Source organism: Octodon degus, unplaced genomic scaffold, assembly GCF_000260255.1.
Source record: "Octodon degus isolate 3935 unplaced genomic scaffold, OctDeg1.0 scaffold00023, whole genome shotgun sequence".
Lineage (NCBI taxonomy): Eukaryota > Metazoa > Chordata > Mammalia > Rodentia > Octodontidae > Octodon > Octodon degus.
In genome coordinates, this window is record NW_004524599.1 from 10883462 (window position 1) to 10896245 (window position 12784).

Consider the following 12784-nt stretch of genomic DNA (forward strand, 5'->3'; position numbering starts at 1 on the left):
TTTCTACTGGTTTATTGAAAAAACAGTTAATACTTAATTGTTTGATTAATTTTGCATGCCTATATCTGGCAATCTGAACAACTAAGTTTGGGGTCCTGAAAGCTTCCTTTCATAAATCCTCCTAATTCCTGGTCTTCAAACGTTTTCTTAGAATGGTTCCCCGAAGCAGAGACTACCACCAGCGTCTTTGCTAGACCAGTATGCATTGCTTAAAGGCAGTTGAAGGGATAAGGCAAAGTCCTAGCCAGCTCTGTACATATTAGTGCACAAAAGTCGGGTCAGGCTCAGCCAAAATGGAGACAACTCTCTTCTTTCCAGGACAGTGCTCAGGTTGTCTTCCACAAGTTTCTGTGACTGGAGCAGCAAAAAGTCTAAAGTTGATTTTAGGTGCTTTTTTTTGTTTTTTGTTTTTTGTTTTTTTCTTTCATAAATATGTTTTTGTTTCTCCTGCCACATCTCTTACCCTGACAGACATTCTAGATCATGTTAAGAGAAAAACTCCAATTATTATTAATTATTATTATTAATCAGAATGCCCAGGTATGCATTTGAGATGTGCCTATAACTTCTTTTCCATGCTTTGTTTATAAAATTAAATTGAATAAGACTCAGTAAAAAAAACTGTCATCAGCTTCTTAAGCCAAATCCATTTCTAATGTGAAGACTCGTTTCTTAAGTCTTCCCAGTAAAATAGAAAAGTAAGACTGATGATTTAGAATCTAAACTGAAAATGTGTTTTCTTCAGTGGAAGAATTAAAGCATACAAGATGTGAACTTAATAATTAGGATTTCTATATATTTGAAATACTTTGGATCTTACTGCTAGCTTTAGAAACCAAGCAGTGTTTTTTGTAGATTTTTCATGCTTCAAACAGGCAAAGCTTCTTCTTTAGAGCCCTCCCATAAGAATTTATTGTACTTACTATGCTGAGGGTCACAATATAACAGAAATAATCAGCCTCCTCTAAAGTTGGTGTTTTAAAATTAGCTTGAGCCAGCTATCTTTCCTAACCAGTTTTTATCTTTAAAAATTTGACATTTTAGCTGGGGAGATAGCTCAATGGCATAAGCACCTGCCTGGCAAGCACAAGGTCCCAAGTTCAATCCCTGTACTGCAAAAAAAAAAAAAAAAAAATTGCCACAAAAAATAAATGAGGATCTGAGAAAGCAACCAAAGTCAGCTTGTCATCAGTATGCAGGCTTTCTCAGTTGTTCTCTTCATGAAGACACATGGTGTCTGAGTTCCATTTAATGATTGTTCAGTGGGCTTGTAAGTGCCATCAGCATGGGGTCATGAGATGTGGGCGTGGTGTGCACTCCCTTATAATTGGAGTTAGGAGCATGAAGAACCTCCGAGTTATCCCTCCTTCGAAGGACCGTACATGGCCATGGTGAAACAATGTTCTGTGCCCCTCTCCTCTTTTAAAACACAAAAATTTTATTTTCTATCTACTTAAAAAGAATATTCTATGAAGTAGTAAGAAAAAGAAATAATTATAATAAAGTTGTGTCTTTTTTTGGTATTTTGTTTGGTATTGAGGAGTTCAGTGGTAGGCTTCATTGTACCCTACCACTGAACTATACCACCACGTAAGACTTAAAAAAAAAAAAAGCAACTGAGTGTGGTGGTGCACACCTGTGTTCCAGATGTGGGGAAACCTAGCAAGTTCCTATGGCCAGGATCTATGTACCTCAGTGATAGAACATGCAAGGTTCAGTCTCTAGTACTGAAGAGAGAGAGACAGAGATAGACACACACACACACACACACGCAGAGGATCATAACTTTTTAAAATTATTTTTTATATATTTAGTACAGCGTCTGCAAGGTCTCACTCCATAGATCAGATTCATAGTGATTCTCCTGTTTTCAGCCTCCCAAGTGCTGGGATGCTAGGCCCATGCCGCCACACCATCTCAATCACCCTCGCGGTGTACCCTGAGGGTAAGGACCAGCACAGCACGCTGTGGATCGAACCGTGGCCTCTGCTGTGCCTAAGCAGGCACTTTAGTCCACTGAGCTGTCTGGCCAGCCCTTCATAACATTTTTAAATAATTTTTTTTTTTTTGAACTCAGGATCAAACCCCGGACCTTGTGCTTGCCAGGCGGGCACTTAATGCTCCTGAGCTATATCCTCGACTCTTAAGTTAAAATATTTGTTGTTAATTTCATTTGCATTTGGCGGGATGCATTCCTAAGACAGAAGGCAGTACCTTAAAACGAGTGTTTCTTTTACTCTAAAGGATAGTAGTTCATAAAGATTCTAAGGAAAATGATTATTAAAATCACCCCAAAGGTAGAGTCACGCTTTCTTGTTTCTGTTGTGTTGCATTGTGATTGGTACTGTCACTGCTAGCCTCGCTGTGTGGAGTGAGGGTTGGGCTTTGAGCCCCTCACCTCTTGCCCACCCACACATGATCAAACTAAGCTCTGGGAGGGTTTAGAATATTTACTTTCTACACTAGTCATGATTCTGCCAGTTGTTTAGTCTTAAGCTATTTGATTCCTGTCTTTTACTGGTTTATTTATGGCATCTATAATGGTTTTATGGCTGTCAATTTATTTTAACTCTGAAATTCTTATTTTTCGTTTCATTTTGTATTTTATCACATTTGATCTCTCTTACTAAACTCATTGTTATTTTGTATGGCAAAGGACTTACAAAGAATTTTATTAGGTTTTCTTTCAGAATAGCTACTTTGTCCTCTCTATTATGTTCTTTTCCCCCCTCCCTTTTGTCATCTGTTTTTCTACAAATTCAAGTGTATTAGAATTCTGAGAGTTTTGTCAGTCTGTCTTTCTGTGTGGCTGGTGGAGGCTGGTGGTATCGAGGAATGTCCAGACTCTCAGTGCCTTATGAGAATCTCTGTGCCTATTCTTGGCCAGTGCTTTCCAAATGTGGTATTATACAGTTATGATTCTCTTCCTATTTGCTGATACATTTTTACCTTTACTTAATATTTTATTTTGCAAGGTATTTAGAGGACTAAGATTTTGCTTCATTCTGTTATCTTTACCTAGGAATCTTTAATATCTAAAATATTTATTTTTAGCACTTCATTAGAATTTTCACATGCATATTGTATTTGGCTATTACAACCTGATAACATAGATAGATATTTATTTATTTATTTATTTATTTATTTATTTATTGGTGGTGCCGAGGATTAAAGTCAGAACCCTGTGCTTGCCAGGCAAGCACTTTCATAGATATTTATTATCCTCTCCACATTATAGTGTACAAAACTGTAATGTATCGTGGCTTAACACTGATGGATCTTTTGTAATAATTGGGAGAACTGTCATACGAAGCCCTTCTGACTCCACAGTTCACAGGACATCACTTTCTAATCATGTAAGAACAGCCTTCCTCTTCTGGGAGCACGCTTGCTTGGATTTCTTCTCACTGCACAGGCTCTCCCTTCTCTGTCTGCTTGGCAGAGGCCCACTTGCTGCCTTGACTTCTAATAGTGAGTGTCCTTGGCTTGGTTCCTAGACTGCTTTTGTGTCTGTGCTCACTTCCTTGGTGACCGCATGTGAAATCGCAGCTTTGAATATTATTTCTGTGACAATCAGCAATGCCACATGTGTATTTCCAACCGGAATACTTGCATTCCAGAGTTATATCCAGCTGCCTGGTCACCCAGGATGCCCTGTGCCTTCCTCCTCTCTCGACCTCCCTCTTCTGCCATCCCTTCCCTTGTCCTCTCCTTTCCTTCCTCTTTCTCCTCCTAGATGTCTAATGAGCATCTCAGTGCTACATGTCTAGAGCTATGTTTAAAATAATTTTGGCTCAACTTTGGAATCAGACCATCCTTACACCTCACTGGCTGCCACCTCCCTGAATTACACCAGTCATTTCTCACAGGATTCTTCATTCTATAGCCCCATAATTCATCTCTTTGCTCCTTCTCTTTCCGCCCTATAGTCTGCTTTTCACATAGGGGCCTGAATTATCCTTTTGTATGATGCAATTCTCATTGTATTAGAATATCCTTATCTTACATAGATTAAAATCCAAATCCTTATAATGGCTTTGAAGTGTCTTCCTAGTGGCCTGGCTGTGACCTCATATCTTGCTGTCATTTTCTTTGTCCTTCTCTTCTTTCCAGCTGCCCTGGTCTTCTGACTGATAGGCCAAGCACACCCTCCACTTCAGGGCTGCTGCACTTACTGCCTCCTTGGGATACTCTTCTCTCAGATGACTTCTTAAAGTTAGTTTCTTTAGAACTGTTGAGACAGTGGGGGAAACTGCTTCCTACTCAGTTAAGCATGACTAGAGAGTGGATATATTTTACTGTGTAGCTGAAGGATTAAAAAAATAATTCAGAACTGAACTTTCTAAAATGGACAATCTGTCCAAATATAAGGACAATCCCATTAAGGAACAGAATGTACCTTTATGAGTTGTGTTTGACTAAATTTAAAGGACGTGGGGTCAGATATATAGCTTAACAGCACAGCCCCTGCCTGGCAAGCATGAGGTCTTGAGTTCGATTCCCAGTATCCAACAAAAAACAAAATCCAAAAATGTAAATGTCACTTTAAATTTTATAAACACTTTATATTTTGTAAAAATGAACAAATGAGAAGCACAGTGCTATAACTTTTTAGATTGAGTTCTACAAACAGTGAGACACTTAAAGATGACAAGAAGAGATTTTTAAGTTATATTCACAGAGCCAGGAAAAAAAGGGAAAAAAAAAAAAGGAAATGATGGAACCAGTACTTGGGGAAGATGACGTAATGTTAATATGCCACAGTAAAAAGGCAGATCTAATCAGCTCCCATCTTGTTTTCATTTTTTTCTTTAAGAAAAAACAATGATCAGGAACTTAATTTTCAGTCCTTAAATACTATCTTTGATAGCACTAAAAGTAACAGTTACTGATAAAAAAACAGCTTTTGAAAATGAAATTCTCTTTTACATAGTCCCAGAGGGAAAGGCCTAACATTTTCCTGAAAGAGAATCTCAGTGCCTGCCCAGTTAGGGAACTTGTGACCCCCTCGGGCCTGACTGGGGTGAGGCGGGGAGGCACAGTTGTAAACTGACCAGATCACCACCAGTTTAAGCAAATGCCAGATAAGTGGCGGCTGCAGCCTGATCAGGCAGTTTCAGAGTAGGGTGAATCTGTACAGGAAAGAACTAACCTGGGAGAGCTTTGTCAAGGCCATATCTTTTACATGACCTTTTGAAACTAGGGAAATAATTTAAAAATATAATAAATTCAATATTTCTTGATTGACTACTGTTTGAAAACCTAAGTGATTTTATTAATATTTATATCATTTCTTTTTAAACATAGTGTCTCCTGTGTTCTCATGTATCATGTCAGTCCTGAAGTCCTCTTCTCAGTAAATGCTCACTTTACAAGTGGGAGACTAAGATGCTAAGAGATTGGGAGCAGCAGGCACAGTGCCTGGCACTTGCCACATGCTCAGGGGGCGTCTGAGGGATGGGTGAGTGGCGCACGAGGAAACTTGTCAGTCATGCAGCTGCGTCTCAAGCTAAGTCTGACTAAGGTAGACTCAGCTTGTGCACTGAGGACTAAATGCTTTATTTGTGGAAACTTTTGTGAGCAAAAATAAAATAGATGTAGTAAATGAAAATATTTGAGTAACTGAAAAACTAAAATGGGTTTCACTGGTGAAGTAATAAGAGGAAACAGTGTTGATTGTAAAGAGACAAGTCTTTTAATAAAAGGATCTTTAAGATGTTTTTCCTCATAGTTATTTTGTGGCTCTTAGTAACAGTGTTGCTTCTCTGTGCTCAGCTTTAGGGTTTGCACAATAGCATAGAGTGTTTTCTAAGTGGAAAATAGGATTCAGAATGGTAGTGTGTGTAAAGCTCTTAGCACATGCCTTGGCACATAGCAAACAATAAGTACAGTAATTATTACATGAATAACTCTTATCTACAGTCTCATCTAGATGTGTTTGGGATTTCAGGGTCTTTTGGGTTTGGGAATATTTTTATAAATAAAATGAGGTGTTTCAGGAATGGTACCTAAATCTAAACATGAAACTCATTTATGTTTCGTACATACCTAATAGACACAGAAATTTATATATTGTAATATCAGACAGTATTTTTAGTGCACCGGAATTTTGCCTGAGACCCACTGTTGGAGGTAGAGGCGTTCCCACATGTGTCATGTCAGCACTAAACATGTTTGCGTTTTGGAGCATTTGGGGGTTTGGAAGGGTTTTTTGTTTTTTGTTTTTTTTTTTTTTTTGCTCCGAATGCCTTCAGGGCATGATTGGCTGGCTTGAGTTGTGGGGATCGAACCACAGCAACCTGAGCCTGACTGCTTTGTGGAAGCAGCCACTTAAAGAACTGAGCTAAGGGGCAGGCCCCCCATTTGGGGTTTTGGGTTTTCAGGTTAGGGACACCCAACCTAGACTGGCAGTCTGGGTTCTTAAGAGATGAAAATGGCTTAATGAAAGTGATCCAGAACCGCTTGTCATTGGAGTTAGTACTTATGTGCCCTGTGGCTTGCATTTCAGAGCTCAGAAATAATGGTGGTTCTGATTACAGCATCCTTGAACATATTGACAAAACTAACTTTTCCCTGTTACCATCTTACCAGCCACCAAAATAATGTATTTTTTGTGTTGTTTCTGGAGGTTGAAAAGAATCCAAGTAAGCCTTTTAGTGAACAGGGAACTGATTGAAAATTTATTTTCTGTTTTATTTTAGTGCAAGCAGCAAATGACTGTGTTCATAGACTCCAACAGAGAGAACAGGAGCGAAGAAAGGTAAAAGTAGCTAATTGGAGTAATGGAGCATAGAACTGCTGGGCATTTATTTTCATATTGTTAGCAGTTGCTTTTGATGAGAAAGTTCTCTGAATTTATTTTCTTGTATATTGTAATTTTAAAAGATCTTAAATCATGTAATTCACTGAGAATGTGCTCGAGGAGGTTGTGGTTGCATGATTTGAGCCGTCAATACTTTTATAATTCAAAATTACAGGTGTCCTTTTTCCTTTTCAGTATCTCCATCTTTCCCTGAAAGTAGTGCTTGTCTCATGGAGGAGAGAAAAAAATAGCACTTTTACATGGAGCAAAAATAGCCACCAGATTGGAAATATAAATCTTTCCTTTGAGTCTAAAGCATAGACTGTATTATGTATATTTCTTCTAGAAAAGGAAGCATTCATGCCTGTGGATGGATTATTTAATGAATAGTCATAAGAGTATGTGAATCACTTGTTCGGCAATGCTTTGCTTATTTGAATTATATCTTAACTAAACTCAGATGTGGAAAAATAGCGTAAGAATCTAAGTTCCTGTGCTAATTTGCTGTTTTCACTTAGAACTGTTTTTGTAACTTATATACTATGAAGAAATGTTGAAACTACTGAGCCACTCAGAAAATAATGCTTTTTAGCATGTGTGTCTATCAGCCAATGTTGTTATCACCACTGCTTTGGAATGCATTTTAGTTAATTGACAATAAAAGTTCAGATCTGTTACTGTATAAATACGTAAGGGAATGAATCTTTTCAGAGTCCTAATTTCTATACCCTCTCCTCAACTCTAGATGTTTACAATTTGGTGACTTAAGCTTTAGTGAAAGAAGCTGAGATTTAAGACAGATGGGAAGGCAGCCTGGGGTGGCAGGAGGCAGCATGCTAGGTCAGGAAGCAGGGCCATTCCCTGCACAGGGACAGCATGGCAGAGCATGGTCAGGACAGTGTGTTGCCAGCGTGGCATGCAAGGACAGTGACAGTGGCAGGCATTGGGCTGGAGTGGGTTAGGCCAGCCTGGATAGCTGGCTTTTTAAAAAACAAAACAACAACAAAAAAACCCTCTGCACTTTACTAAGTACCACTGGGGATAAAAGCTCTTAATTTGCTAAGTTTAAGGCACCTACACTCAAGGAATTAAAGTCTAGGTGTCTCAAGCCGCCAACATTAATATAATGTGGGACAAAGAGCAAGCTGTGATCAGGTTACAAAGAGCTTTGTGTGATCTTAGCAAAAAGAATTTAATAACTAGGAAAGTGGTTGGATTCAAGTGTAACCTTGATTGGTTAAGTAAAAATTTAATTGCTAGGTAATTGAAAGAAAAATATAAGGAATGTAATTTGAGAAATCTTAAGATGGAGTGGAGAGTAGAATATCTATGTTGATATTATTGAGGATGATTGTGGAGGATCTTGAATGCTGTATGAAATAGTGTTTCTGGAGGCACTAGGAACATTTCTGTTTTTAAGAAGCAAAACAACTTGATAGACTACTGGCTACACATCTTGCCTCCCTTGCCTGTGAAGTTCAAAGTAGTATTCCATGTTCCCTTGGCCTCTGTATCACACGGCAGTGAGATTGAAATAGTCACAGGATTAAAGACCATGTGAATGGGTCTGAGACCTCACCAAAACAGTTACTGTTCTGATAAATGATGGTCCTTGGCATTTTTGAGCAGAATGAGCCTAAAATTATAAATGAAATAGTCTCTTTTTTTCCACTTTGAATTATTTTCATCTTTGATGTATTCACTGCATAAGTAGTAGGGAAATGACCAGATGAGGTTTAAAAAAAAAAATCCTTGATTTCTCCTATTTCTGTGATCCGTTTCCTCTTCTAGAGGAAGTAAATTGATAAATGTCATCCATCTAAAGCAAATTTCCCACAATTGATATCTAAAAGTACATTCTAGCTGCTGTATGCGCTTGGGTGAGATCCTGAGCACCAAGTGCCTCATCTGCAAAATAAATACCTGCTCTGCTCATGTGATAGCTGTATGGGGTAAATGGTATTATACAGTTTATGTGAAATAGCATTGCAAACTGCACCTTCTAAATTGCAAGGTGGAATTTTTTTCCTGCCACTCCCTATTTGTTTAAGATTCAGCTAATCACTCTGGATGAGAGTGGGTGAAGTACTTGGGTTGTTTTCTCAGTCATGCTTTTCCAAATTAAAAAATACAGTCGTATGCTTTTATAAAGACAAATGGCCTTGTGAGGCACGTGGTGCACCTGCAGCACTTGTAGGGCTGACGGGGGAGGGTTGCTTGAGCAAACGTTCAGGGCCAGCCTGGGCAGAGAACAAGACCCCCTCTGAAAAACTAATGGTATCAAGAAGTAAGAATGCTTTAATTTGATTGAGTATATTTTTTCTTTGCCTTATGTCTGGCAATGTTGTTAAACTAATTTTTTATGGAAAGATTAGTATTTTAGAATAAACTGGTTATTTCCCAAAGAATTAGTATTGAGTCTATACAACCTGTATTTATAAGAAGTCATGCGGACTTTTTTCAAGATAGTTAATTTAATAAAATTAATCAGCTTAACATTATTAAAGGGATGCATTTTCATAGCCCAGTAAAAATTCTTTACATTCTTATTTGGACAATAAATTTTTAGTCTTTAATTTTTTTTATATATTTTGCTTATATAATTAACAATTTGAAGGATATTCAAGGATTTACTTTACTGACATATCTTCTGAAATTTACGGATAGCAAAGATTTTAAACTACATATATTTATGATAAATATAGGTATAACATGAAAGTTAAGTTTAATCTCTGATGTAGCAAGTATGTACAAAGCAAAAATGCTCTGTTTGTATTTTATAGCCTAATGCTAATTGTTAGGTTAGGTTATTATTTTGGCCACACTGTAGTTGAAAGGCTCTCAGAACAAAGAAAGATGGGAGTAGTAGTGGAATAAAATAAACTATTGCTATTAATCATTAATTCTTTTATTTCAGGACAATTTGTGGAATTCTGTAGGAAGTAAATTGATTAGCGTCATTCCTCTAAAGCAAATTTCCCACAATTGATATCTAAAAGTACATTCAAATGAACAATAAATGCACATTTCCAAGTTATTTAATGTATCTTAAGAGCTTTCACTAATACCGTATTGCATTTTGGGTGCTGGCAGTAAGAGTAATGAGATGAAATGTGCTTGGCTTATGAAATTCTCTGGCCCTTAAAATGTGCCATCCGGGAGATGAGATGGTTAGTAGTAGCTGGCAGTCATTTCAGTTAGGTTCGTGTATAGGCATCGACTTTTGAAGCCCTGTTCAACCACAAGGGAGACAATAATGAACTAAATGTGACTGCTTCTCTTTCAGCTTACCACATAGGCTTAGATTTAGTTATGCCCCTTTATGATTGTTCTTTTTCATGAGAGCAGTGAGATCACACAGAGCCATGTGTTGATAGTTAGAAAATGCTTCACAATATAATAGTACGTACTGTTGTATTTAAAAGTTTTTGCCGGTTGTTATTCTCATACTTACTAGCTTTTCCAATGCCTGTGTAAGGAAGGCATATGTAAAATTAACGCATGTATGTTACTGACAGAAGTTCCACAAAACCTTAACCTTAGTTGGCTGATTTAGAATTTTCCTTTAGACCAGGGTTTCTTAAAACCTTGGTGCTGCTGACATTTGGACCAGATACATAGTTCTTCGTTGTAGATAAAGTCCTGTGTGTTGCAGGATGTTTAACAGCATCCTTGGCCTCTGCCCCACAAGGTGCCAGTCACCCTTCCTCCCTTCCTCACAACCAGAAGCCTCTTGAGGACAGCTCCCCCTCCCACGCTACCCCAGGGGGGAATCACTGACTTAAGACTCATACAAGCAAGCATACATTTCATTGTGTATTCCTGAATTCATTTACAAAATCCGTTCTGGGGTCTGGCCAAATAGCTCAGCGGATTAAAGCGCCTGCACGCAGGTACAGGGGCCAGGGGTTCAATCCCCAGGCCTGGCATGCCGGCCTCACCCCCCCAGGGCATGCTGAGATGGCAGTTGAGACTGGGTGTGGCGGCGCATGTTTGTAATCCCAGCTCTTATGAGGTTGTAAACTGGCAGATCACGGAGTCGGATCTAGTAGTGAGATCCTGAACACACTGTAGACCCTTCCCTAAAATGCAAAAAAAAAAATCAGTTCTGGGTAGACAATTTGCTCTTCTTACTGCGACAATATCATGGCTGATGATTTTGGCTGCACAGTTGAAGCCCATAAATAAATTTTCTCTCTATTGTTTTAAAGTCAGCCTTTTCTAAGTTTTTCTTAGAACATAACTATCCATTTATTTAAGAATACATTTAATTTAATTTAAGGACAACCTAAAATTTGATTTAAAAGTTTTATTGTGGTAAAATATATGATTTACAAATAACACAGAATGTACTTTAATCTTGATTTTGGTGCTGGGGCTCCAGGCCAGGGCCTCACACATACCAGGCAAGCCGTGTACCACTAATCCCTGCCCAGCCCTTACCTAGCTGTTTTTCAACATCTGTTACAGTGGCTTTAGGTGCACCGGCACTGCTGTGCAAGCATCACCCCCATCTCTGCAGAGGTGGTCCACCTGGTCTGTGCTCATGAAACACTGAGCTCCCCATCCCCCTTTTCATCCATCCCCTGGCAACTGCCATCCTACCTTCTCTATGAGTTTGATTACTCTGGGTACATTATATAAATATAATCAAATTAATAATCTTTTTGTGACTGGCTTATTTCTTTAACATAATGTCCTCAAGGTTCAGCAGTGCAGTAGCATTGTGACAAAGTGTTGTTCCTTTTTCAGACTGACTAGTTGTCTGTTATTTGCATATATTGCATTTGGTGTACCAAGTCAGCTGTCCATGGACATTTGTTTTTTTGGTTTTTTGCAGAACCAGGGATTGAACTCCGGCCCTTGCGCTTGCCAGGGAAGCGTTTATTCCACAGAGCCATCTCTCTGGCATAAAATCACCCCACTCATCTTTTTTTTTCTTTTTGCATTTTAGGGAAGGGTCTACAGGATGTTCAGGGTCTCACTACTAGATCTGACTCGCAGTGATCCGCCTATTTACAGCCTCTTAAGAGCTGGGATTACAGGCGTGCGCCACCACGCCCAGTCTAAATTGCCATCTCGGCACACCCTGGGGGCAGGGCCGGCATGGCAGGCCCAGGGATCGAACCCCAGCCCCTGCGCCTACTTGTAAGCACTTTAATCCGCTGAGTTATTTGGCCGGCCCTTGAATTGAATATCATTGAAAACAGCAAAATTTTATGATGCAAACATGGTGATTGATATCTCCTGGGAGATAAATATCTTCTAAGAGATAGAGACTGAGGGAGGGATGGGAGGAGGGAGGAAAAGAATTGTGTTTCTATGCCAAATGCTATGTTTTAGGTCTACTCCTTGGAAGGAACAGTAAAACTGAAGACTCATTCAGTGTTTCCATCTCAGCAGCTTTTCTCTTTCTCGTTGAAAACCCAACTAACTAATTAGAATGGCATGTCATGCAGGCCAGGTCGGTTCAGAGTCTTCCAAGAACTGGGCGACTTGGAAACAGATTTTGTGGTATCTGTTGCCGTTGTTGTTAGCTTAAAGATCTTACCACAGAGTTCTCAACTATATTTCCAGTACGTTTGCATTACAGTTTTAGCTAAGTTTTATTTGTATAGGGAGACTGACTATAGCATTTTCAAGACATGAATGTATTGTCAGCGTCCTCTGTTATTTTCTTACTAGTTGCCATAAAATGCATAGAGTGATTATTACTAGCAGTGGGGGACTAAGCAAAAATAAAAAGGAGGGACTTTAACCTCTTGATAAGAAAGTGAGACCAGATTTCCATAGGAATTTGGGAGTTCTCAGCTTTCAGCTTACTGTCACCTGGACTTCAGGGCCAAGAAATGATATGAAAACCCTACTTGAATGTGTGTATCTTGAATCAGGATACCTTGCAGTTCCAAAATAGAGATAACTGATCGTAGGCAGCACCGTGAAGCCTTTCCCAATAGTCACATAGTTAGTAGTGAGTATATC

At 38.9% G+C, this 12784-nt stretch overlaps 1 protein-coding gene across 2 annotated transcripts in view; it reads left to right on the forward strand.

Annotated features, from left to right (window-relative positions):
* Positions 1-12784, forward strand: part of Bloc1s5 (biogenesis of lysosomal organelles complex 1 subunit 5) — a 38251-nt gene that overhangs the window by 22155 nt on the left and 3312 nt on the right. For both annotated transcript variants that reach the window (XM_004628375.2, XM_023712133.1), the window contains one exon: positions 6702-6760. In XM_004628375.2, coding sequence (XP_004628432.1) covers positions 6702-6760 — 59 coding nt within the window. The remainder of the gene's footprint in view (positions 1-6701; positions 6761-12784) is intronic.